The sequence below is a fragment of the Caloenas nicobarica genome, chromosome 17 (assembly GCF_036013445.1).
Source record: "Caloenas nicobarica isolate bCalNic1 chromosome 17, bCalNic1.hap1, whole genome shotgun sequence".
Lineage (NCBI taxonomy): Eukaryota > Metazoa > Chordata > Aves > Columbiformes > Columbidae > Caloenas > Caloenas nicobarica.
In genome coordinates, this window is record NC_088261.1 from 167,660 (window position 1) to 191,441 (window position 23,782).

Below are 23,782 nucleotides of genomic sequence, written 5' to 3' on the forward strand. Positions count from 1 at the left end.
ACACTCCCTCTGAGAACAGTCCTGGCTGACAGAGGCAGCGTACTGAGACTGGATTTCTAAGAGGTGAGAAAAAGGTTGATAGGTACAAAGGAAAAACAGAAAGATTAAGGGAAGAATAAAGTGGTCAGTTTTGGAAAGAAAGCAGCTTGGGACAGTAAATGGAGAGGAGAGGCAGCAAGATTGAACAGATAACAAGAAAGGCTAGACAGGAGTATCAGGAACTCCCTTTATTCTCATTGTGGCTGCACCAGTCCCTAAATAAAAATCAAAAGGACCACAGTTGACAAAACCAGTGACACAGTTACAGGCAGAAGTCCACACAAAATGCAGAGAGCTAACTAAAGGAAAAGTACAAACACCACTGTGGTCAGAAACAGCCAATATAACCAACTCCTCTCTCCCATTACTCACACAGTGCCTTTCATCTCATCGCAATTCAGCAACAACAAGTCCCTGGTTACCTACTCTGTACATCCTTCAACTGGCAGTTCTGCAGCAGATGGTAAGGACAGGAATGTATTTGCTTACTGAGTACACGAAACGAGTCAAGAAACTAAGCCATGCAGCCCTTTAAGCCCCTATTTTAAGCTACCAGTGACATTTCCAGTCTTGCACCTTATGGGATTATTGGCAAGACGGGAGGAAGACAGAGAAGAGGTTTAACATGACTGTTCAGGCTCCAAATCCTAGATCAGGCTTTCTTGTAAATGTGGTGCATCTCTTAGAGCCGTTTCTTGATGCTGCGGATGCCAGCTTCCCCACCGCAGAAATTAACTTCACTCTCCCTTTCAGCAGTATCATCACCTCCTCCAAACTCACTCCCCAAAACCAGAGAAGATATGAATAGTCTCTAACCTTTTCCTGCAACGACTGTAGGTGGACTGCCTGCATCACATCTGAAGGACTCTACTTTCACAATGCAGAGATTTTGGCTTTCTGAGGAGGCATTTTTGAGTCACTGCTGCCTGTTAAAAAATGGAGTAGGAGATAAAGAGCGGATACCACACCACCCCCAGAGGGACGTGTCAGGTAGTGATCTGCAGTTGCTGCTACAGGATTTTGCAACCTACAATCCTGCAAATGCCCAAGAATTTTTGCGTGGGGACTATTCCAAATGCTTAAGATCTGGAATCCTCTAGGTGAGATCTGGCTACTCAAACAAGTCAACCACCTCTAAAAGCCCCTTTTGACCACACGTGTCATCCAACAGTGATCAAGCAGCAGATTTCATGGCTACTAAAATGACGATCTTTATGTTTGTCTTAAGGCTACAGCATTGGCAGGGGCTGCAAGGCAGGGTACATACAAGCAAGAGCCACAACATATTCATGCATATTTGTTAAAAACTCAGTAGGCTAAATTTATAAAAGCGGCACATTTCCCCTGCTCCTAACCCAGATATGTTCTGCCAGAGCTCCCTGGTGAACGGTCAGTTCCTGCTTTTCTTTACAATAAGAAGTCGGGACAACATCATAAAGCTACCATCAAAAGTCATATTTTGTCTACTGAAATGAGGCGGAATCACATCTAAGAGAAGCACCATTCTTTAAAATTCCTAAAATTCCTGTGCAAAGTTGGATTTGAGCAAGCTACATATGCAAGCTACATTACTCAAGTACCACTGACAGTGAAAGCAATGCTTCCTCATTTTCCAATTAAAGGTAAAAGGACTACAAACCAATGCCAAAGAAAAAACCGTGAGACTTTCTCCTCACTTGATTATTTCTTCATTTTCCAAGGATGGAAACAACCGTTTAGTTCAATACCTTTTTTGCATCTTCTGAAATTATTGATGTTCTCGTATTCCTGAGCACTATGTCTCTAGGCTGCCACCAATCCATGCGTATTTTCACAGAATTTAAAAAAAAAAACCAAACCACAACAACACACAAACCACCACTGCTGGGCAAAAACTTTGGGTTTAGCTTTAATATTACCATGCTGCTGTAAAGCTGTGCAAGAACGGACACCAATCACCAGGCAAGTTTCAGGTACAGACTAGCAGGCATTCAGTCATAGCACAATTAGGCCTTCACCTTAAACAGCAACGGGCTCTGTGTGCAACCTAGAAAAAAACCACTTCTGCAAGAGGTTTCCCGTCTCTTCTGTGAGCTGACACACAGAGCACAGGCTGCCTGGTGCGGGGCAGCCACTGCCACCAGGCACAGGGCATCAGGGCTTTGCTTCTGAGTATCCCCAAGCCCTTTGGCCTCAGCTCCAGTTAAGCGACCTCCAAACTGCTCAGACTCTGGAGGACGCGCGAGTCAAAATACGTGATTTCCAGCAAGGCACAGGAGAGACTGCACCTGCCTGTTCCTGCAGCAAGGCGGGACGCACCTTCCTGCCTGCAGAGGAGCCCCCGGCTGCTGCGTCCCAGGCTGTTTCTGCCGAGCAGACGGCAGCGAGCATCGGCTCCACCAGGCGGCAGCCACAGAGCTCCACAGAGTGCGGAGAGACCCTTCCCGGCCCAGCACCGGGGAGAAAAACCGGGAGGCGGCCAGGCGGCGGCGGCCGGGGCGGGCGCCCGTGATGCCGCTGCAGCCCCGCGCGGCGCCTCCGCGGGCAGCGGCCGACGCGGGCACCGAAGACCGAGCGGACCCCGCTCAAAAAAGACGAGGAGGGCAAACGCACCTATGCCTCATTCAGCTAAGTTTGCATTTACCGTTCCGGTGGGCCGGCGGACACGGCACCGGGATCGCCCGCGAGGGCCGCAGCGCCGCGCTCCCTCGGCGCTGTCCCGTCCCGCCGCGCGGGCTCAGCACTCACCTGGGAGCGGAGCCTTCGCCATCTCAGGGCCGCCCGCTGGCCGCCGAGCCGCCGCCGGCCGCCTCAGGTGCTCGCCCGCGGGGCCCCCCCGGCGCGCCGGCCCCGCGCGCCCCGCCGCCCCATCTGCTCCCGGCGGAAGCCCCGCACCGCCCACCCGCCGGCGGCGCTGGGAGACGCGGCCGGGAGACGCCGCCGCGCAGCCCGCGCGCCGCCGCGCAGCCGCCGTCGTTAAAGGCGCAGCGAACGGCTCCGCGGGGGCCGGGCCGGGCCGAGGCCGCTCACGGGCGGCCTGGGGAGAGCGGCCGGCGCGGGCCCCCCGAGCCCAGCAGCGGGGTTTTGACTCCTCTCACCCGGCCCCACGGTGCGCCCGCCGGGGAGCTGTCGGGGCTCCCTTGCTGTCGTGGGCAAGATGTCTAATTGTAGAAACCAAACCTTGTACAAAACATGGTCTGCATGCTAATTCATGAAGAAAATGGTCAACACAATTGGCAATGCCATCTGTTAGAAGCCACACAGAGCTGCTCGAGGATGGGAGCTCGGAGAAGAATGTGATCGACTGACGCTGTTGCCTCGCTGAAACCATCTGCCCAGCTAAAGATCCAAACCTGCCCATACTGAGCAGGGAAAGTCGCTCTGAAGGTGCAAGGCAGCAAAGCTGAAGGTTGGTTGCTTGGTTGGTTGGTTAATATCTCCAGGGCTGAATTCAAGCCTGGATTCTATAGAGTTGTGCCAGCTGACACTAGGTTCAATCTGGTTTAAGCAGCCTTTGGAGCCAAAACGGGGGCTGCTGAGGATGTAAGAGAAATGGGCGATCTGTGCTCTAGAGCCAACATCATTTGTCCAAAGTCAGAAGATAACTGCTTGTTTCAAGAAGGGGTTGATGCTGAGTGCAGTTCCATCAGCAGTTGGTGTGGGACTCAGGGAAAGCAGCTCATGAGGCTGCAGTGATGGCCAGAAGAACCCTTTAAGCTCAGTTCCTATATACTGCCTGAAGTCCCCACAGAATTTGAGAGGCAGCCTTAAGGAGCAGACACCACATTGAGTCAGAGGAAACAGCAGGCAGCGGAGCAGCTCACAGCCAAGCGTTGCACATGAGCCACCCACCAGAAATGGGTTGCACTGTGCTGTTTTACTTGGAAGGACTGCGAAATTCTCTGGCAGCAGTCACCTGCCAAAGAAGCTGTCCAGATCCAGAAACAAGCCTTGAGATGGCAACTCTTGGCAACATAGCTTCAAATAGTTTGAGAGGCCTCTCCACACTGTTTATATGTCACCCACAGCCAAAATAATAAATAAATAAATAGCCAGGATATGTCAGAGCCCAACACTTTAGAGCAGCATTCTGCCAAAAACCAAAGGGAACAAAAGCATAATCCCCACAGGCATAACAGAAGACAGCAATGGGCGGGCAAGTGGTCCCTACACAGACTTCATGCTCCTCACAGGTACAGGGAGTTGTATAGCACAAAGGTATGTGGGTTAGTGGGGACGCTGTGATGTTGCTGGCATGTTGCTGCTAGTTCTAGTTAATCCCAGGTAACAGAAAGGCCTCTTATTGCTGAGGTTGCACTAACTGACATGAGGATTACTCAGCTTTGCAGCTGAAGCTGGATGTGTGGCTGTAAAATGTCCACAACAGACATAAGACAGCCAGACAAATGCCTGTGCCTGGCAATGAAAATGTTCCTCACAATATCACAGGTCTTGCTCTGCAGAGAAGCAGGGTCTAACTCATGGTCAAGACAGCTGTCAATAGCTGCAGAAGCAAGAGCTGCTGAGTCCTGAACCAGTCGGCCCCCTCAGCTGTGGCTTCTTCATTGGCTCTGACCTGAAAGATGCACTTTCTTCCTGCCTTAAGGCTTCTCAGTAGCCAGAGGCTATCCCACTAAAGGTCTGTCAGAGCAGAGGCAGACTTATACTGATCAATAATGTCAGGCTGAGGCCTTCTTAAATGCAGGCAAGGAAAAATGGCACTTGCTGTTTTAACTCCAGTGCTCTCTAGTGTTGGTAGCTACACGAGGAGGAAGGCACAAGGAATAAAAACAGATGGAAAGAAAGCTGGTAAGAATTAAAATCACAGGATTTAAGCAGGATTTCACAAGTAATTATTTATGAAGATTGTCTGTTTTCTCTGCACTGTTTACAATTCTATAATAACATATTCAGAGCTTCCTGCCAATTAACAATTATCATTGTCCTGATGCACACAGAGACTGCATTGACTATTTCAATATCCACTTTGTCTCTAATAAACCAGTCTCTACCTGTGTAAAGGAGAAGGAAAAATCTCAACATTAATTAGAAAGTTCCCTAGAAGTCACAGACTGGGAGGATTGGACAAAGCTGATACTCTAGTTGCAGAACTCTGGCGAAGGGTGCTCTAATTTGTAAAGCAGAGTGTCTCAAGGGTCAAGGCAGATGCAAACACACAGGTGAAGCACAAGGAAACAGATGATAAATGACCAGTTGGCACCACTGTCCTTCAACCTGCTTCTCTTCTCTCGGACCACACTATCATCCTAAAACATAGGTGCAATCTAGTACTTCAAGCATGCTGCAAGAGAGAGTGTGGGGTCTTCTGAGGAAAAATATACTTGAAAACTATTATGTTCTTCCAGAACATACCTTGAGCAGATGTACTGAAGCAGATCTTCTATTTGGCTGATAATTGACTGACATGACACACAAAAAACCAAAACAACCCAATCCAAACCAAACCAGAAAACCCACACCTCTTTCCGTAGTTGAAGGAAAGTAATCCATAGAGAAGCACGCTATGCAGAAAGTTAGCCTCCAGGAGTAACCCAGAAACAAATCAAGATAAAGAGAAGAAATGAGTTCAATTATGCTCTTACGTTGACATTAATGGAAGCTGAACTAGGTCCAGCGCTAGTACAAAAAAGTAGCTCCAAAGCACTGGTAGAGAAAACACTGTTGCCATAACTACCTCACTCCCAGAAGCATGTTGATTTAATTTCTACAGTTAAATATTTACAGAGCAGATTGCATGTTTTCGGGAGTTGCAGGAGCTGCTCATAGAATGCAAATGCAAAGTCCTGTCCTCAGGGTCCTGGCAGGATTTGCAGTCACCCATCAGGAGGGAGGAGCACGGCTGCCCCAGGAGGGAGGACAGGACGGGCCCGGGGTACCCGCAGCACAGGCTGGGAAGCGGCTGCACCGGCAGGACACGGTCCCACAGCACCTGAGCACGGCAGGATGGGGACAGGCACAGGTCCCGCTGGCAGCCCAGGCGTCACCAGAGCGCACCAGGAAACGCGCCGGAGCGGGTCTGGACGAGCAGGGGACACACGGCTGCACCCGCGGAGCAGCAAGGACCGGGGACTTGCCTGACTACAAGGTGGGCTCATGGCCATGGGCAGAGGTCCCGGGCAGGCCAAGTCAGGGCAATCAAAGCCTGTTGGTGCACCCAGGATATGGCACTGCCCTTGTACCAGACTGCTCTGACGTGCTTCCACCAGCCATGCCCTAAATCACTCCAAACCACTCGGAACTTTAATTCTACTTCAGCTATACATCACTACAAAAATTTCTATTTGTTGTAGTCACCCACACGTCTATAGAACCACTGAAGTCTTTCATCCTGTTTTTGCTTCATCTCTCTCACAGCTCTGACAATGAAGAAAGTTGCACATAAAGAATCAAGAAAAAGCAGGCCTGCAAAGATCTTACAATGAAATTTATTCCAGATCCATGCAAGTGGATCCTCTGCAATACCAGGTAGGATAGTTGTTTTGGATATCTAACCTGTTCCTAAAGACTTTCGGCAATAAGAAGCAGTGCAGTTTCCAAGAAAATATATTCTTCACTATCTATACCATAAAATACTTGTAAATCTGAAGCTGCTTCTGGTACTCCCCCGTGACTTAGCTTTAAAGAAGTACGGACTCAGATGCATGACAGTGCTGGGCACTGGCTATTCCAAATGGGTTCAGATGGAAGTTATCTTAAATTAAAACCATGTTCCGTCCTAAGAAACAAGTGTTGTTTATTAAAAAATAAAATGTCTTGAAAATACATTCACAGGCATATATACACACACATAGAGACACTATGGCTTATCTCTATCATCTTAGAAATAAAAAAGACAGCATTTTAAATTACAGAAATCACACATCAGCAAAGTCACACATCAGCAGTAACTTTTACATCATGACATTTGGTGTAAATTTCAAGACAAACAAATCAGTAAACCAGGTTTCAATAAAAACAAAATTAGTTTTAAAATGTATGTTCTAGTTGGAGGAAATAAAAAAATCTTACGTTAAAAATTATTCTGTTATAGGTCGAACTTTATTGGAGAAATTCATCAAAGGATACAGATAGTCACAGACAAGCGCGAAGAGAAGAGGCACTACATTCAGAAGCTGACTGCAGGATTCCAAGCAGGCTGCTGCCCTATGTTGAGTGTTGACACCTACTGAATGCCGCGCCATGAGAATCCTTCCTTTGGATAGCCACATCCCCAAAAGAACTAATCCGAGTATATGTGCTAAGCATGGTGGTCAGACAACATCTTTCTTACACGATACTGAAAGCACTATACAGCAAACAAAACTGATTTTACTCTAGATTGTTCCATCTTGGCTTTAGAAATACCAATAATGCTTCCTTCTCCTGACACAACTATCAGATATATTAAATGAATTTTGCTAAGAAGAATAAACTAAAACCCATAGCTCTGTTATGAGGTAAATCAGTCAGATTCTCTCAATTTTTAAGCAGAAAACTGAGGCACGGTACAGCTAAGTCTGTGACACTGTTTGAACGCAGTCCTCCTCTCAGTATGTTATTCTAGCAAGAAGATCACACATAAAAACAAATGAAGTAATACAGGTATACAAATGGATCAGTATTCCTACCAAAATATATAAGCTTTACCTTCATTCTATTGAAACACTGACTAAAAAAAAAGTCCTGATAAACATAGTGTAATAAAGTCTGAAAAGGAAAACATTGTGATAATGGTTTTATAAAAATCTGAGACGAATCTTTGATGGACTTAATTTATTTGGCGAACAGAATCTCACAGACTTTTAAAAAAACACGAAAAATGAGATCATCTGATAAGACTGTTAGACTGAGGCTGACGTTGCATTTGATAATGGGGCAGATTTGAAAGCATTTACTGCACTGGCTGCAAAAACTCTGACGTAAACACAGCTTCTGCATAATCCTCACAAACATCCTGCAGCTCTGCTGCCACATCACATAGGGCTTCTTCTGTTAGTTGCTCTGCAAGACTGATGGAGAGGGAGGGAAATTAAGGAAAGGAAAATGTTCCGAAAGTCAGATTTCAAATTCCAGTCATTCATTCCACTGATATCAATGATCTGATTTAAAAAGGCAAATACTCATGTTTTTTCATTCTTTTTACTGCTTAGCCCAAGAAAAGATCTGATACGTGTTCTGATATGTGTTCACCAAGATATCAGAAATTCTTTCCTCCGTCTGCTTCATAGGAAAGAACATACTTCAGGCTTAAAAGTGTTGAGAGATCTCAGTTGCTTCCTTTTTTCAAACTCTTAGATACTAATCCTGCCTTTGGAATAAGAGTTACCATAGTATGGTGCTCATCCAAAGGCCACTGAAGTAAATGGGAAACGTCTTCTTGATTTTAGCTGCCACTGAATCAAGCCTCACTGAGCACAATAAAGTTTAAGGAAAAGCAAGACCAGAATTTTCTGTTTTCATTATCTCTAGACCACAGCAGATGTTACAGAAGGGAAAACTATTTTAGTGTCAGAACACAATTGTTTACTGGCATCTTGAAAACTTCTCCTCAGTTTTGCGTATGTTCTAAAACATCATAAAGTTAGTCTTTCTAAGGTCTTCTGAGCACAGGATGGGAGTGTTTCTTTGAAACATTGTGATACTATTCTATATAAAACTATTTCTAATGCCCTCTGGTGGTAAGAGTAAGTCAACTGACGCATGCTGGATGTCAGATGGCTTTGTAGTTTGATTTCAGATAACAACATGTTATCAGGCAAATGGCAGCAGTGGAATTCAGCTGTTAGAAGGAGAGGCTCACTGCCATTTCATCCAGCTGTCCATCCCAAGAAGGTGCCAGTCCTTGAACTACCCAGCCGCACACCAATTATAAAAAGGAGCACAGCTCAGAGGGCAGAACAACAGTACTGAGAACTGACAGGCCGTATTTCAGTGGTTTAGTTCAGTAGATTCAAATACAGTAGTATAACCACAGTTATTAAAAATTTGCCTAGTTATCCAGAGTTGGGCAAACCATCAACACACATGATTAATTTCACATATGCAAGTCACCTCAAATACTGCAGGACCTGTGCCTGGAAACACTGGTGCAGATGCCCAGTGTTACTCAAATGAGCTATATCACTCATTTTGATGCTACTGCATTAAAAATGTGAGCAGAAGTTTAAAACTCTTGGCAATTAAGCCTGATGTCCAATTTGCCAATACAGACAATTATGACAAACCACTCCATCTACGACCACTGAAGTTAGATTTTGTAATTCTTAATACACCAGTTTTCTTCTTTCATTTATCTCCTCCAATACTCAGAAATCTTCTGATTTCCACTCTGCAGGGAATTAATGTCCTCTCTATGCCAACTGATGTTGTGCCAGTATTTCTTCAATTCTGAAAGAACAGGACTAGCAAGGTTCAAGTTCAGCCTGTATTTCCATGCTTTTTTTGGGGCTGGGACTTTACCGGACCAATAGGTGATTTCTGAAGTACATCATATTTCCAGGCAATTATAGGCAATCACTCAAGTGCAAGGAAATTATGGCCAGTGATATCATTTAGTTGCTATACCTGTTACTGAGCAATGAAAACACTTATTCAAGCTCCAGTGCAAGGGTATTTCAGCTTATATTGCGCTGCTTGCTTAGCAGACATTGAGCATGATAAAAATTTTTTTTTGCCAGGAAGTGAACAGCAGAGAGACTGTTACTTATTGCTTCTTCACCTCTTCTCTTTGTACTAGGGGATGGTAAGCCACCTATGTCACACTTCCCACAGTGAACTCCACGAAGACTTGTGGAAGAGGAAGCACTGAAATCTGTGCTAAGGCCGGAATATCTACTGTTGTCCCATGAAGCACCAAATTCATAATCCCTCAACACAAAGATTAAAATTTGCAGAGTTACTGACAGTGCTTTATTTCTTTCTCACTCAGAAAAAGAAAATCAGTTAATTTTGTTTTCCTTCAATTTACCTGTTGATGATAGTCTTCTGAAAGTAAGTTAAGTTCCCCTATACTTCACACAGTTGGTTTTGTGGTAACACCATAGAAAGATGTGAAAAATAATCACTCCTCCAGGACATTCTGCTCCCATAGCCTTTTCTTTTATCCAACAACCTTAGAAATTCATGAACATCAAGTACCAGCAGAGAAACAGTCCAATAGCTGACTGCTTCCGGCTTTTAATTTGGAATTTAAATGTCCCTCTCCCCACTCCTTTCCTGAATAAAGACAGAAAAACTTGTTCATCAGCTGATACATTCACTTCAAAAACACAAAGATAGTTTGTATACCTCTCAGCAATCTGCCATGGATCGAAACTGCCTACCACCTCATGGGAAATAAGCTTTAAGTGATGCTTGTATCTGCTGTTGTAATCCAAGATGCTCCGGAGCATATGCTTTGGCACAGAAAGAGACACACAGTACTCTTTTTGTAGAGGGTTCCAAGTCAAGGACTGCAGAATGTCATTTCCAGGCTGCAATTTCTCTTCTGCTTCTTTGTTTTCATCAATATCACTGGAAATATAATATAGTCATTAAGCCAGAACTAGATTTTCAAGTATCTTTTTGAAGGATCAGAAAATCTCTTCAAATAGTACCCATACTTCTCTGTAATTAAAACACTATAATGAAGACACACAGCTCACATGCACTACAGTTTAGTGTAAGGCTGAATATTCTACTTACTTGCCATCAAAAAGTTTTTCAGACAAAATGTCCATTTCTGGCTCTGTGCGTCCAATTAATTTGGTTATCTGAACTGGATGAGGAGATGTAGGTCTTCTAGCTATTGATACAATTTGTTGTTCTAGAAGGAAGAAAATAACATTTAAAATTATTTTGATTTCAAAATATCTGAATTTGAACATAGAGATTACAGGAAAAACAAATTGCTTCAAAAAGACACTTACCCATTTTGCCTTCCTGGGCCCAGAACTCCAAATCACAGTACACAATCTGGGTAAATCTCCTGCGTACAGCCTCCTGGTATTTCTGGTTTTGAACATATAAAATCAATCAATCAACACGTACTCAGCTGTTCAGCTGCACTAGTTATCACTCAATAGGAAAGCAGGTCACAATCCTCTTTGGTCAAAGGAGGCTTATTTTGCCTAGTTAACATAACACAGAAAAGGGGGAGGAAGATGGAATCATGATAATCATCTTGTTCAAAATGCCATACTTGAAGACTCAGCAAGTTGTCAGCACCATGTCAACTCCTCCCATTTCAGAGCAACAGCAGTTAGCTGAGCAACTGCGGAGCCCTCACGCTGCTCCTGCCTTACCGACAGTGAATTCAAACATAGGCTGAAGTGCCTCACACGGACAAGGACACTGCACAATGTAAACTTTACACTTCCAACTTGTGAATAGATCTCATTAATATTTACAGAGAAAGACGGATAAATACGAGCACAGATAACCATGTATTGGCCTGACTTCTCCATGTTGCCCTGTAAAATATTTTGGATTGCAAGTGCATATTTCCTTGAGATGCTCATGCTACTAGAACACTAGGATTCTATATTTTAAAAAAGGAAAAAAAAATCATAAATATTCAAATACTTTAAAATCTGTGAGACAATCAACATAATCACCATCCTGATTGTCCCATTGACATATGATGATATAAGCCACAAAGTCTTGAAGTGGGAAGCAAACTCAGGTCTACCAACTCTAACACTAGCAGCAAAACCGTTAGGGCAAACATTCTTCTATTCTTACACTATGTTTTGCCTGAAGTGCAAACTCCATCCAAGTCTTTAATTCATACACTGGTCCAGTCAGACCTGGCTTCATTTAAGAGTGTAGATACTTACAGATATTACAGCGTATGGGCAGTAAACAAGAAATTGGCACTAATGAGACCAACCAACAAAGAAAATCTTACTTCAATTTCTTCCATTCTTTGCAACATTGACTCCAGACTATAGTTGCCAACCGTAGGCAGAGCCTTGGTCTGGAGTCTCTCATGCTGCTCCATACTCCACAGCTCCTTGGCAGTATCTTCCAAAAGATCATCCAATAGCTTTTCACTCAGAGTATCTGCATTTGCTGCAATGTGCTATTTAAAAAATAAATAAATAAACAAAAATCCCCCCACCACATAGCCAATGCAAGAAAGAAAAAAAAAACAACTGGGAGGAAGAATGCTGACAAATAAAACATGTCTGACAGAAGCTCATGGAAATAATCCAATTGGCATTTCAACTTTTCCCTTCGATGAAAATCCAAATAAATTCCTGTTTTCCTTCCACCCACACAATAAGCCAAATCAATAAAAACAGCTTAGTATGTTCCTACCAGTAAAATCAATGAATATGGAAAAAGCTTGCTACACAACTATGTTCCCAAATTGAAGACAAAATTGTCACAGGTTCAGAGATCACTCAGGAATTCAAAGAAGTGACACCTCTCATCTTACAAAACATCACACACACATTTAACTTACTATACAGGAACAGCAGCTCCAGGTGGTGATAAGTAAACATATAGGATCCAGGCCACACCCATAGCTTTCAGTTATGTCCAATTTTACCAGTTAGCCAGTATACAATATCACTATTTATTTACCTGTATAATTTCATATGAAAACATTTTTCCCCCTAAGCAACTTTATACATTCATGGTCACATCAAGAAAAAAATATACAAAAGATATGATGTTAGAAAGAGCTTCCTCATTGTTTCCTATTGTACCTGGTTACAAAACAATACTTTAGAGGCACACACCCCCATTCAATGACACTGTTTTAATGATGTGGCTTATGTAAGTTGAAATTGCTAAAAGTTCAGGAAATCAGTACTACTTTTCCAGATGCATTCTGCTATATGGCAAAGATAAAAATTCATCTTAAATGTCAAGCAGCTTTACTCTATGACATACAGATAGAATATACCTTCTCAGCAGCATGAGTTAAAAGGTAGTATATAAATGAAGAATCCTTCAATTGACAGTTTGTTTTCCAAGGAGAGATTGATCTTAAAAATAAAATGTAAATCCTCTCATAATAATCGAGCTTTCTGTATTATTAGTCATTAATATTACTAGTCCAAATCTATTTAGTCATTAAATACGGTATTATAAGAATTATTACAATAATCTTATCAAGTCCAGTCATGATCAGCATGGAACTGTTATGACCATTCAATGACAACTTAAAAATGCATCTGCTTGACAAAAAGCTAACAAAAAATAATGCAGCTTTGCCAAACTTCGTTACAATCATTCAAGACCCACCTACTGAAATGGAAACACACTCTCCAAATGTCCAAAACTGTGTTGACTAAATAAATACGACTTGCATTAAGTTGAAAAGAAACTGTGTGTTGCCCCTTAACAAATGTTTTACAGCTCCAAAGGCATCCTTCAAACAGTGGCATGAACTTGACTGTACTACCTGTGTCCCATCTAACAGAGGTTCTAAGTGCTCCCGTGCTGCCTTCGCAACTTTGTCTGCACACTGGGTTGGAGAAGCACTTTGAGACCTACACAAAAAAGAACAAATGAAAATGCCATTCTTAAACTTGGTGTGACAACAAAAATTTAAAAAACTCAAACAAATGAATGTACTTTTTCGGGGACTAACGGGAGTGGGGAGAAAACCCTATCAGATCTGACACCATTTATTAGCTGTTCAAAGTGAGCCATTACCTTAACTTCTGTATTTTTTTCATTTCTCCTCTGCTAAGGTCAGTTAGAACCTTCACTTTTCTTGAAGTTTCTGCTTCAGGCCACGCTAATCTTCAAAAATAAAATAGTAACATAGAGGGTTACAAAATGCACATTCTAACAACTGAAGAATGGAGTCACATGATTCTGAGTATTAATTTAGAAAACTTGCAAAAAACTTCAGAGAGAAAATTAATACTGATGTTAAGCCAAGAAATGCTGTTGGGAGCCAGGGATCTCCAATTATGTTTCTGCTACTGGCAAACAGGCAACTTCATGGCTACCCACAAACAGTGCGCAAAGAGATGAGCTCCATATCTTATCTGCCTACTACAGATCCCACAGCTGGATCAGCAGCTGCATCTCCTGCTTCAACTGCCACAGACAGCAGTCCCAAAGCAAACTAAATTTGGGGAGCCCTGGTCTACAGGATGCTGAATATAGTTTAAAATAGACAAACCTGCGCTCCGTCACTGGCTAGGACAAAGACACGTATTTTGTCTCTCTGGAACAGGGAGATAATTATTTACCCTCTTAATGCAGTGCAGTGAATATCCATTCTGCATGCTGTGTGTTTTGTCAGTGCTCTGTCCAGCACAGTTTGGCCTCTGAGTCCCAGACAATACTTGGACCTGATCCAGGAAAAAGCACAAAGTGATGGCCGTATGAATAAGGCCACTTTGTGCTGAGTGGGAAAAGAACACAACCATCCAGTAGCGAGCTGTGCTGTGCCACTTGCCTTCACGGTCTGACAACCAGGCCAAATCCACCCTGTTTACCAGTACAGATACTGCCGCATTTCCACAGGAAAGCAGGGAGAAGACAAGGTTCCACCAGGCTCTGAACGTACCGCTTAGGTGGAGCAGGTGGAGACAGAGGGTTTGGAAGCATGCAGGCTGTTCTGCTCTCCTTAACAAGTCGTTTGTTCTCTTTTAGCTGGAAAGCTATAGTCGTCTCTTGAAATTGGGCATGCTTTCCGTGATGCTGTACCCGCCTTGATTTTAGAGATTTCTGCATTCCCTTAAAATTAACACAATCACATTAAAAACATACATTCCAGTTGTTGAATTTTTAAAGTGTTTTGCATTCTGCTTCAGAATTTGTCTTGAAGTCATGCCTGCTGACTTTGTTGCACAGTCAACATATGTGGAGGTCGTACAACTGATCTAAAAGGAAGTACAACTGTGCCTGAACAGAACATACGCTTAATCCTGCAACTATTATTTTGTAAACAGTTCAAATTTTTCCAACGTTGCGCTTCCTGGGGAAAAACTTCTATTGAAATTTAGAAGGCTGCCAAGGTAACATTTTATTCAGCCATGAAACTAAACTATTGCCACATTTGTATTTGCTACACAAACACTTACACTAGTCCCCTCAGCATGAATAATTGAAATGCTTAACCTTCCTGCCCGCGAACCTCTCTGACAGATAGATATGGGAAGCAGTAAAAGTTACATATGTGTACATCTATGTTACTGTATCAGATCTAATTTTTCAAGCTGAGAGTGATACTCTGAGGAAGATTAAAAAAAAAAAGGCATTTAATATAAAATGCCAACTACTTGTAAAATTTAGCACTTTGAAATATTCTTTAAAGAACTCATTTGTTTGCATTACAGAAGCCTCTTGCTGGTTGCAAGATGGACTTAACCAGAAGCCAGAATTGGTATTGTGAAGTTTTACAATTTCTGTAATCAATGAACACATCCTAACATGGACATGCTTAACGTATCCTCCTACCAATGATTAGTATTAGCACAACATGACTGCTGAGTGCATCTTTCACGGCAGAAGATGACCAACAAGAGGAAAATATTTCAGCTTTGATTTCAAGTTGAAAAATAACAATGAAACCAGTTTAGGTGAAAGTTCTTGCTAATTCTGTTATTCATTGTTTCAAGTTGTACAGTGCATTTCCAAGGAATAACAACACTACTTTCCAAAAACATTTGATAAAACAGTCATAACCACAACAAATAATGTAGGCAGATGACATAGTTTATCCCCCTATGCGTCCTAGCTCAAAATAAAAAAAAAAGTGAGGAAGTGCAAATCTTGACAGTGTCTTACATTATATAACAAATCCCAGAGGACAAGTAGAAGAAAGCATAAATCCTCTTATCACTCCCATACCTGTGATTTTGCAGGTAATAACACACATTTCTTCTTCAAAGCGCCACTTTCAAGGATGGAATCTTTTTTTACAGCTCTAGCTCTCACCAATGCTTCTGTGCTTCCTTGTCGAGTGGCATTTTGCTCTGGAGTGGGTGGGTCATTTTCTTCTCGGAATTTATTGTGCAATATATGAGCACAACTGTTCGCCTTCTGAACTGCTGAAATATTTGTAACATATCAATGTTTATCTGTATCAAAAATAATAAATTAACTTTCAACTGTAAGTTGAAAGGGGTAAGAATCATCTTCATTTCTACATTTGATAGCTCTGTTATGCTAGGTATAGCAAATATGAACTTTTAAGGTCCAGTATAATTTTAAAAAATTAAATAAAAGAGTAAAAAAACCCTTGTATTTCCTGACAACTATTAAATAGTCTTTTTTACACTGTTTCAATTAACAGAAGATTTGGGGGGTTGTGTGCATATACATATTTATATACATATATATTTGAAAATACACACATATTTGAAAATAATGGGAAAGCCTTTTGGTAGTAATTGCCATGTGACATCCAGGCAATGATAATAAAACGTTCTTTTTTACACATGACACAATGAAACCATTAGATGCTTGTCAATATACTGTCTCTCTGGACTGCCAAAGACTAATTTATCTCATAGAATTCTTCTTGGGTAGAAAGAAATACTTACTATTCTAGTAAAAAACAGTATGAGTTATGAGAAAGACACCCCAAAGAAGAAAAACAATTAATATAGGTTATATAATAATTTAATAAGCTATAATGGCTTTCATGAGGTGTCAAAATGCTTCGGGTGGTAAATTTATTTCACAACACCTTGAGAAAGAATAAAGCCCATTTCCTTTCATATATGAAGTAAAAGAACAATAAAGTAAACCAATTCCCAAAGGTTGCATGGTGAACTTGCAGTGAAAAAACCCAAAGTCTTCAGCTTAACTATCAGTCAAGGTGTCTCTAGGTACTGAAACTGTGATTACTGTGCAGAAGACATTAACATTAATGAACTGGTGAGAATAAAACACAGACACCTTTCTCAAAAGTAGAGAAACTGCACAAACCAAAGAAATTCTGAGCCAAGGCTTCAGTGTATCTTTTCACTGTAAACAGTTAGACAACGATAGCTTTGTTGGAGATATGCATTCCAAAATAGTATATTTATACAGTATTATCTAGGTAGTTACTTGGAAATATTCTGTATGCACCATTAATGTTAACATGTAAACTGCCATTTATATGTACACTGCAGGAAAACAATTCAGCTGTAGCCCCCAGAAAAAGAAATGGACAAAAACAGGAAGAACACAATGATGATAATAATAATAATAATAATATAGTTTTAAAGAGGCATTTAAACCTGCAGGTCTATTATCTCAGGGGAACACCCAAAAAAAAAATGCATAACAAGGCTATGTGAATCTGATAACTACATACCGGCTGTTACACACTTCCGACCAACAATACATAACATACTGCAAAATTGAACTGCAGATGGTAAGTTAATGGATAAAAACGTATTTAATAATTCAAAATACAAACCAGTCAAGAGACTCCTGGTAGCTGGAAGTTTTCTAGGTTCTTGTCCATGCTGTCCCTTTAAGATAAGAGGTTTGTTTTCTCCTTTTGGAGGTATAAAGTGCTTTATGGGTGGAAATACGTCAGTGTTCCTTGGAGATTTGCCCTGAGATGCTGAAATACATTTCTTCACTTTTTTGGGTGCTTGTTTCTTTTCCAGTAGTGAATCCAGATCCTGCACCAAACATTTAGAATTGTAATTCTTCTCTCGAAAACCTGATGTAATCATGAGAAGCAAATTCAAGAGATTCTAAGTAGTTGGAACTTTTTTGGTGTGCTTTTGGTTTTGGTTTTTGTGGTAGTGATTATTCCTGATAGCTTGTTCATGCAGAAGCTTCTTCAGATTATTAACTTAAATCTTACAGAAAAGGCTTGCATTTTTGTATTTACAATTGACTCCAGCAAATTATCTGCTTACAGCATGTTCAAAAAGAAATGGACACAAGGGCCACAAACAAACAAACAAACAAACAAAAAAAGCCAACCAGACTACTGTAAGACAGACAGAAACTTCTTCCAATGCTAAGTCCAAAATTAAACAGTTCTACCTCCTTTCCTGTTCTCAGGCAGTTAGCGCTGTTACTGTTCTCATAAGCAGTTCAGAACAATAAAAGTAAAAACACAGCTCTTACAGTTAGAACAATATTTTAAGGAAAAGAAAATATCTTATGGCTATTGTATGAGTTGCTTACAGTCACATTAATTGAATACTGGTTTCATGATAGTTTGGGTTACATAGGTTCTTACTTAAAAGAAATAATCCTGTAGGTAGGAACTGCAGCAGGAAATGTAAAGCAGAACTTTTCTGTTATACCAACAACATGTTTTAAGACATCAGATACCACTAACAAGAACCACTGGAAGGGCATAGAGCTTAAGTAACTCTTGTAGCTACAACTTTATTTTCTGCCAGGACAATTCTGCACCCACCACCACGTGTGAGGCCCAGACGCTCATCACTAGTCCTGATGACTAAAGCATGCATCGCAAAACAATAAACACCTTAACTTACACCAGTCCCGAAAATGGCAAACAAATCAGGAACTGGTATTTGTGTTACCACCATCACTACCAGTCCTCATTCTACCAGAAGAGCCGATAAAGGTAGGAACAGCATCAACAAGAACAGCAGCAAGTAACTTCAGTGTTTAGGACACAACTCTATTTTAGACCACTATTACTTGGGAACATTGGAAGCATATTTATACATTAGAAAATTTGGCCTTAAAAAAAAAAAAAACCAAACCAAATCAAACCAACAAACCAACCCTCACCACAAAACCAACAGTAAGATATTCTGCCATTTCAGGACCACACGATACAGTCTGCAGTCTCATATTTCACTACATCTTTTCTGCCTTGGCGAAAACAAAGTGTTTTTTCCTACCTCAACTTGCAGCAAAATATCTATGATAATGTCAGAAATAGAAGAATCCACTTCTAGTTTGGCAGAACAGAGAGATAGTTGTCGAATGAGACTGCCCAGTTCCTTGTAGTGGGTAGGAATCTGCTGCTCTGTTTGATCTGTGAACTGACTGGCAAATGCCTGCAAGGCTCGTACAGCTCCTCTGTGTGCTGCTGCCAATCTGGATACTGCTCGAGACTGGAAAAATGAAAAATAAACGCTTCAACAGCTATAGTTTCTATGACCGATGAGAACTGAGGAGAAAGGGAAGCAGCAAAGGCAGTATCAGACCAAGTGAGACATACTTCTGTGAGGATCAGATGGAAGGTGCAAGATGCAAAGAAAATCTCCCTTCTGGACAGGGCTCAGGTGTGCCCTAGACAACCAAATTAATTTGCTAGAAAACTTTCTGTCAATAAGTAACTCACAGCCTGAAGGATAACGACATCTTACCTTTTTAGTATGTTTGATTTTATGAGGACTCAGTTTCTCTAAATCATCCTGAATTTCTTTTACCTGTTTATCAAGAAAGGAGAGAGAGAGGAGAAAGTCAGTCAGAATTAGCTCCATATCTATAACTGAACAGTTAATCTTCACAGTAACATCTGAGTGAAAGTCCAAATTTTCCAACAGTGATGCTCATCTCTCTGTCCAGTCATGAGATAAATTAGTCACACCATTCACATCTAAACTAGAATGCCATGGAAGTTCAGAGATAACCTGATTAAATTTCTTGTTTCAGTTCATTTCTCTCAAATTCATCACAATAAACTTGCTACTATACATCCCAATTTAAAATGCCGGTTCCTACCTGTTGACGGAGTACATACAGCATCCGAGCTGACCGTGCAGCTTGTTTCTGTCTCCTAGCGCAAAGTTGTTGCTCTTTATCAGGATCTAAAATTTCTCTCTCTCCTCCTAAAAAGCATTAAATGTAAAGTTTTATGTCTTAATTTAACCTGTGAAAATCCTGTTTAAGCCACAATAACAAACATCATTTAGCAATAAGCCTCTTTCGTGCAGAACCAATACACAATATGTATTTTGCAGGGCTCCCTTGAGCAGTAATGCAAGGTAGATGTTTCAACTCTACGTTGTGTTTTTATTCAGAATTTGACTAAACATTCTCATACAATATGGCTTATTGGTTATGGCTTACAAAATCACATGGGACCTCCTAGTTTTATGACAAAGTTGCAGGTAAAGCACTCAACTTTATGAATGGTTAAACCTCTGGCTAGTTCTTACAAAAAAACAATGCAGTATATACTGGGGCTGCTTGAGATGGAGTTAGTTTTCTCCACAGTCACCAGTATAGTGCTGGTTTGGATTTATGATTAAAACAGTGTTGATAACACACCAGTGTTTTGGCTATTGCACAGCACTAAGGTTTGGGTTTTTTTTCCAGTTATGCCCTGCCAGTGCATAGGTTGGTGGGGGGGACACAGCCAGGACAGCCGACTCCAGCCCATCGAAGGGATATTCCATGCCACGCTCAGCAATAAAACATCGAGGTTTTTGGGGGGAAGGTAGCCATTGCTCACAGATTGGCTGGGCATTGGGTCTACTTGTGGGAGGTAGTGACTGATTGCCTTTGCATTTCTTGTTTTGGTTTTTTTCTTGCTTCTTCCTCTTTCCTTCCCTTACTAAACTATCCTCATCTCAACCCCTAAGTTTTCTTGCTTTTAATCTTTCTATTCTCCCCCCATTCCGACCAGGAGAGGAAATGAGCACAAGATGTGATGCTTCGCTGCCAGCCAGGGTTAGCCCACAACACTGTGTCAGAAAGCACGTTAATCATGCTACTGCACAGCCATAAATCAGGTGAGTCAGACTCATGAAATGAAACTTTACCAGCTGTTGTCCCCTTTCTCATCACTGATAAGAATCTTGTTAATTATGATACTGTTTCTTGCAGTCTGGACATCTAGGCAAAAGGCCTACAAACACAAATATTTTTTCACCCACATTAAATAGCCTACCACTAATATCTTATCATTGCAGGGTGGATTGGAACTCACCACAAACACTCAGAGGTATTAAGCCCTGCTATTGCTTAAACTGGCTAAGCATTCTAGCTTTTATCTACTTTTGGAAAAAGCAGATAGTTCTCAAAAATCCAGAACTAAATACAGATCCTAAACTAAGCCAAAAAAAAAACCAGAAAGGAAAACAAATCAACAAATTGCTGTACACTTTTATAACATCATTATTGCTCAGTCTTACACCTTTTTTAGTCAGTTCTTCAATTTTCTGGACATAGCTCCTCAATTCCTTTTGCAGCCGTCGGACTTCCTGCAGATTTTTATCTTCTTTTTTGTTTACATTTGGGTTAGGGTCTGGTCCTGTGTCATGGGTGGAGGGAACATCCAAACCAGCTGGTATTGGCTTTCCCTCATTTGGTGTGTAGAGATAAACTTTACTGCCAGAGGTGGTACTCTCCGTTTTGGAAGGCTGACTGAGTTTCTGCTGATATTTCAAGCAAGTTTGAGACTTCAGTGCATTTTTATTTCCCGGGCTTTCAAATACTTCAGTCTTCTGCTGTTGTGACTTCTGTGCCAACAATGGTTTATTGATAGCACCTCCAAACACTTGCTGTTTCACTTGTTCTTCAAGATGTCTTTGTCTTATGTCCCTTTTGGCAAGCTGAATAGCCAATTTTAGTCTCTCTTCAGATACCACTGAAAACATGCCAGCGCTTCTTATACTGGGGTCCTCACTTCCAGCTAGATTTCTCTGATCATTGGATGCCTTCAGTTTTTCTATTATAATTGGGCGGGGGTTAGAGAATCTGAGAGCCAAGTTCTCTGGAACTGCAGGAACATTTCTATTAAACTGGAGCTGTTCAAAAGTGTAAAAAAAGCTGATGTTACATGGAACACTTTACACAGGTGATGTACCTCTACTGCACCTCACATTAGAATGCATACTGTCATGCTGGTACTTCCTCAATGCATGCGAGGCATCCCATCCACTCAGACAAATGCCAGTATTCAAAATTATTTTGAATTAAGCTTTTAGATCATCTTGTAAATAACATTAGGCATTTATCTGCAACTTAGGGTGGGTATACACACTGAAAAATCTGCTCCGAAGTGACTGGGTGATGGACAATGAATGCTCTCACAAAGATTTTTTTTTAAGAGTTCTAACAATTAAATTAATGAGTTATAACAACAATTAACTGTAGTAATATAAATGGGTATCATGATATCATACTGATTTAGTAAGGCATTACTAAATTTACAAAGGTAACAGAGGAGAAATGATGAAGATGCATGATGAAGGAGAAATGGAAAGCTGAAACATGGTACCAGAATAAAATTTCTAGGTTCAGTTTCCATGTAGTAAAGTAAGAGGTTAAGACAGTGTAATGGTTTAGACTGGGATAGAGTTAAATTTCTTCATAGTAGCTTGTATGCTGCTATGTTTTGGATTTGTGATGAAAAGAGTGTTGCTAGCACACCAACATTTTAGTTATTGCTGAGCAGAGCTCACACAGTGTCAAGGCCTTCTCAGCTCTCACAGCGCCCTGCAGCGAGGGGCTGGAGGGGACACAGCCCGCCAGCTACCCCGGCTGGCCCGAGGCCTGTGACAGGCCACATGACATCGTGCTCAGCAATAAAAGCTGGGGGAAGAAGCAGAAGGGGTGGATGTTTGGGTTTATGGTGTTTGTCTTCCCAAGTCACCGTTACACGTGATGAGGCTGCAGAAATGGCAAAACACATGCCTACTGATGGAATACAGTTAATTAATTTCTTATTTTGCTTTGCTTGCGCATACAGTTTTCACTTTACTGTCTTTATCTCAACCCATGAGTTTTCACACTTTTACCCTTCTGATTCTTTTCCCCATCCCACTGGGCAGAGCGAGCGAACGGCTGTCTGCTTAGCTGCCTACTGGGATTAAACCACAACAGACAGCTAAATAGTATTTACAGGTGTAGTTTCTGGTTTATACCCTTACAAAAGGACAGTGTCAAGATTATGCGTGACAGCATCATGAAAGCAAGTATGAAGATTTGACACTCACTAGCGGGCTGTTCCAGGAAGTGGGTCATAATAATCTTTTTGTAACGGTCTCAAATGAAAACCAATTCAGCATCACTGCAGAAGTCAAACAATACCTGTGTTTGTAAGGCCTTTGCTTCATTCATGTATAGCTGGGTAGCGAATGCAAATGTAGCATCAGACATAGTTGGCTGGCTGGGTCCCAATCACATTGGCTTGATGCTGAAAATCCAGTTATTTGTCCTTTGCTTACAACTATGAACATAAGAAGGGGAGATTCAGGCAAGGCACGAGGAAGAAATGTTTTACAACGAGGGGGGTAAAATACTCAGACTATGAGGATCACACTATGAACCATAAGAAGACTGCCGCAGAACTTCTGTAGCTATTAGTGACCTAAAAGGGAAATAGTACACTGCAACAGTAAGAAAACAGACGAGCAAGGAGGCCTAAGGCCGTGCTGAAGGCAGCCAGGTCTGCACGGAAAATGTTAGTGTCAATGGAAAATGGATCAGCGACATGCTCATACCTAAACTTCTTCACAGAGAAGGATTTAAAATAAAAGCGATGTGTGGAGACCGACAGAAACTTACGCCTCCTTCATCTGCCTCTGAGAATTAAAAAATGAGCAGCATCCAGCACACAACGCTGTTACAGCTTTGTATCGCGCCTCAGTCTCCGCCGCTTGTAGCTCCCTCAGGTCCCACGCGGCCCGCGGGCCGGACGCCTGTTCGGCCGTGTCCGCCGGCGGGTTTTGCTCAGACGAGGGGGCCTGCCCCGCGGTGCCGCCTCCCTCCGGCCAGCTTCGCCTCGGCGCTGTTGGCGACAGCCCGCGGCGGCTGCTCCCGCCCCGCCTCGCCCTCACGGCATCCCGGGCGGGCGGCGCCGGCACCAGCGGGCCGCCGAAGAGCGGCGGGCGGGCGGCCTGGGCCCGGGCCGGTGCCTGCC

The 23,782-nt window shown here is 42.0% G+C and overlaps 2 protein-coding genes and 1 long non-coding RNA gene across 8 annotated transcripts in view; 1 reads left to right on the forward strand and 2 right to left on the reverse strand.

Moving 5' to 3' along the window:
- Nucleotides 1-2,879, reverse strand: part of PITPNM3 (PITPNM family member 3) — a 54,143-nt gene extending 51,264 nt beyond the window's left edge. For both annotated transcript variants that reach the window (XM_065646905.1, XM_065646904.1), the window contains exon 1: nt 2,767-2,879. In XM_065646905.1, the coding sequence (XP_065502977.1) occupies nt 2,767-2,788 (22 nt within the window). In that variant the 5' untranslated portion in view covers nt 2,789-2,879. The remainder of the gene's footprint in view (nt 1-2,766) is intronic.
- A 328-nt stretch (nt 2,880-3,207) lies between these two features.
- On the forward strand, nt 3,208-7,616 carry LOC135995551 (uncharacterized). Its single transcript, XR_010607132.1, has 3 exons — nt 3,208-3,427; nt 6,394-6,504; nt 7,070-7,616. It is a non-coding gene; the product is annotated as an uncharacterized LOC135995551 (long non-coding RNA).
- On the reverse strand, nt 6,782-23,765 carry KIAA0753 (KIAA0753 ortholog). Of its 5 annotated transcripts, XM_065646941.1 has the most exons (17): nt 23,428-23,765; nt 22,951-23,089; nt 21,053-21,665; nt 19,636-19,742; nt 19,278-19,340; nt 18,807-19,022; nt 17,384-17,594; nt 15,823-16,022; nt 14,537-14,706; nt 14,217-14,318; nt 13,669-13,758; nt 13,415-13,502; nt 11,906-12,079; nt 10,926-11,007; nt 10,702-10,822; nt 10,306-10,530; nt 6,782-8,027 (listed from the first exon to the last, which is right to left on the reverse strand). In XM_065646941.1, the coding sequence occupies exons 2-17, from the start codon at nt 23,017-23,019 to the stop codon at nt 7,910-7,912; spliced, it is 2,649 nt and encodes an 882-aa protein (XP_065503013.1). In that variant the 5' UTR covers nt 23,020-23,089; nt 23,428-23,765; the 3' UTR covers nt 6,782-7,909. The 5 variants fall into 5 exon arrangements, with proteins under 5 accessions (XP_065503013.1, XP_065503015.1, XP_065503011.1 ...); XM_065646943.1 differs by lacking the exon at nt 14,217-14,318; XM_065646939.1 differs by having other exon boundaries at nt 7,940-10,530; nt 15,823-16,019.
- Between the last annotated feature and the right edge of the window lie 17 nt (nt 23,766-23,782).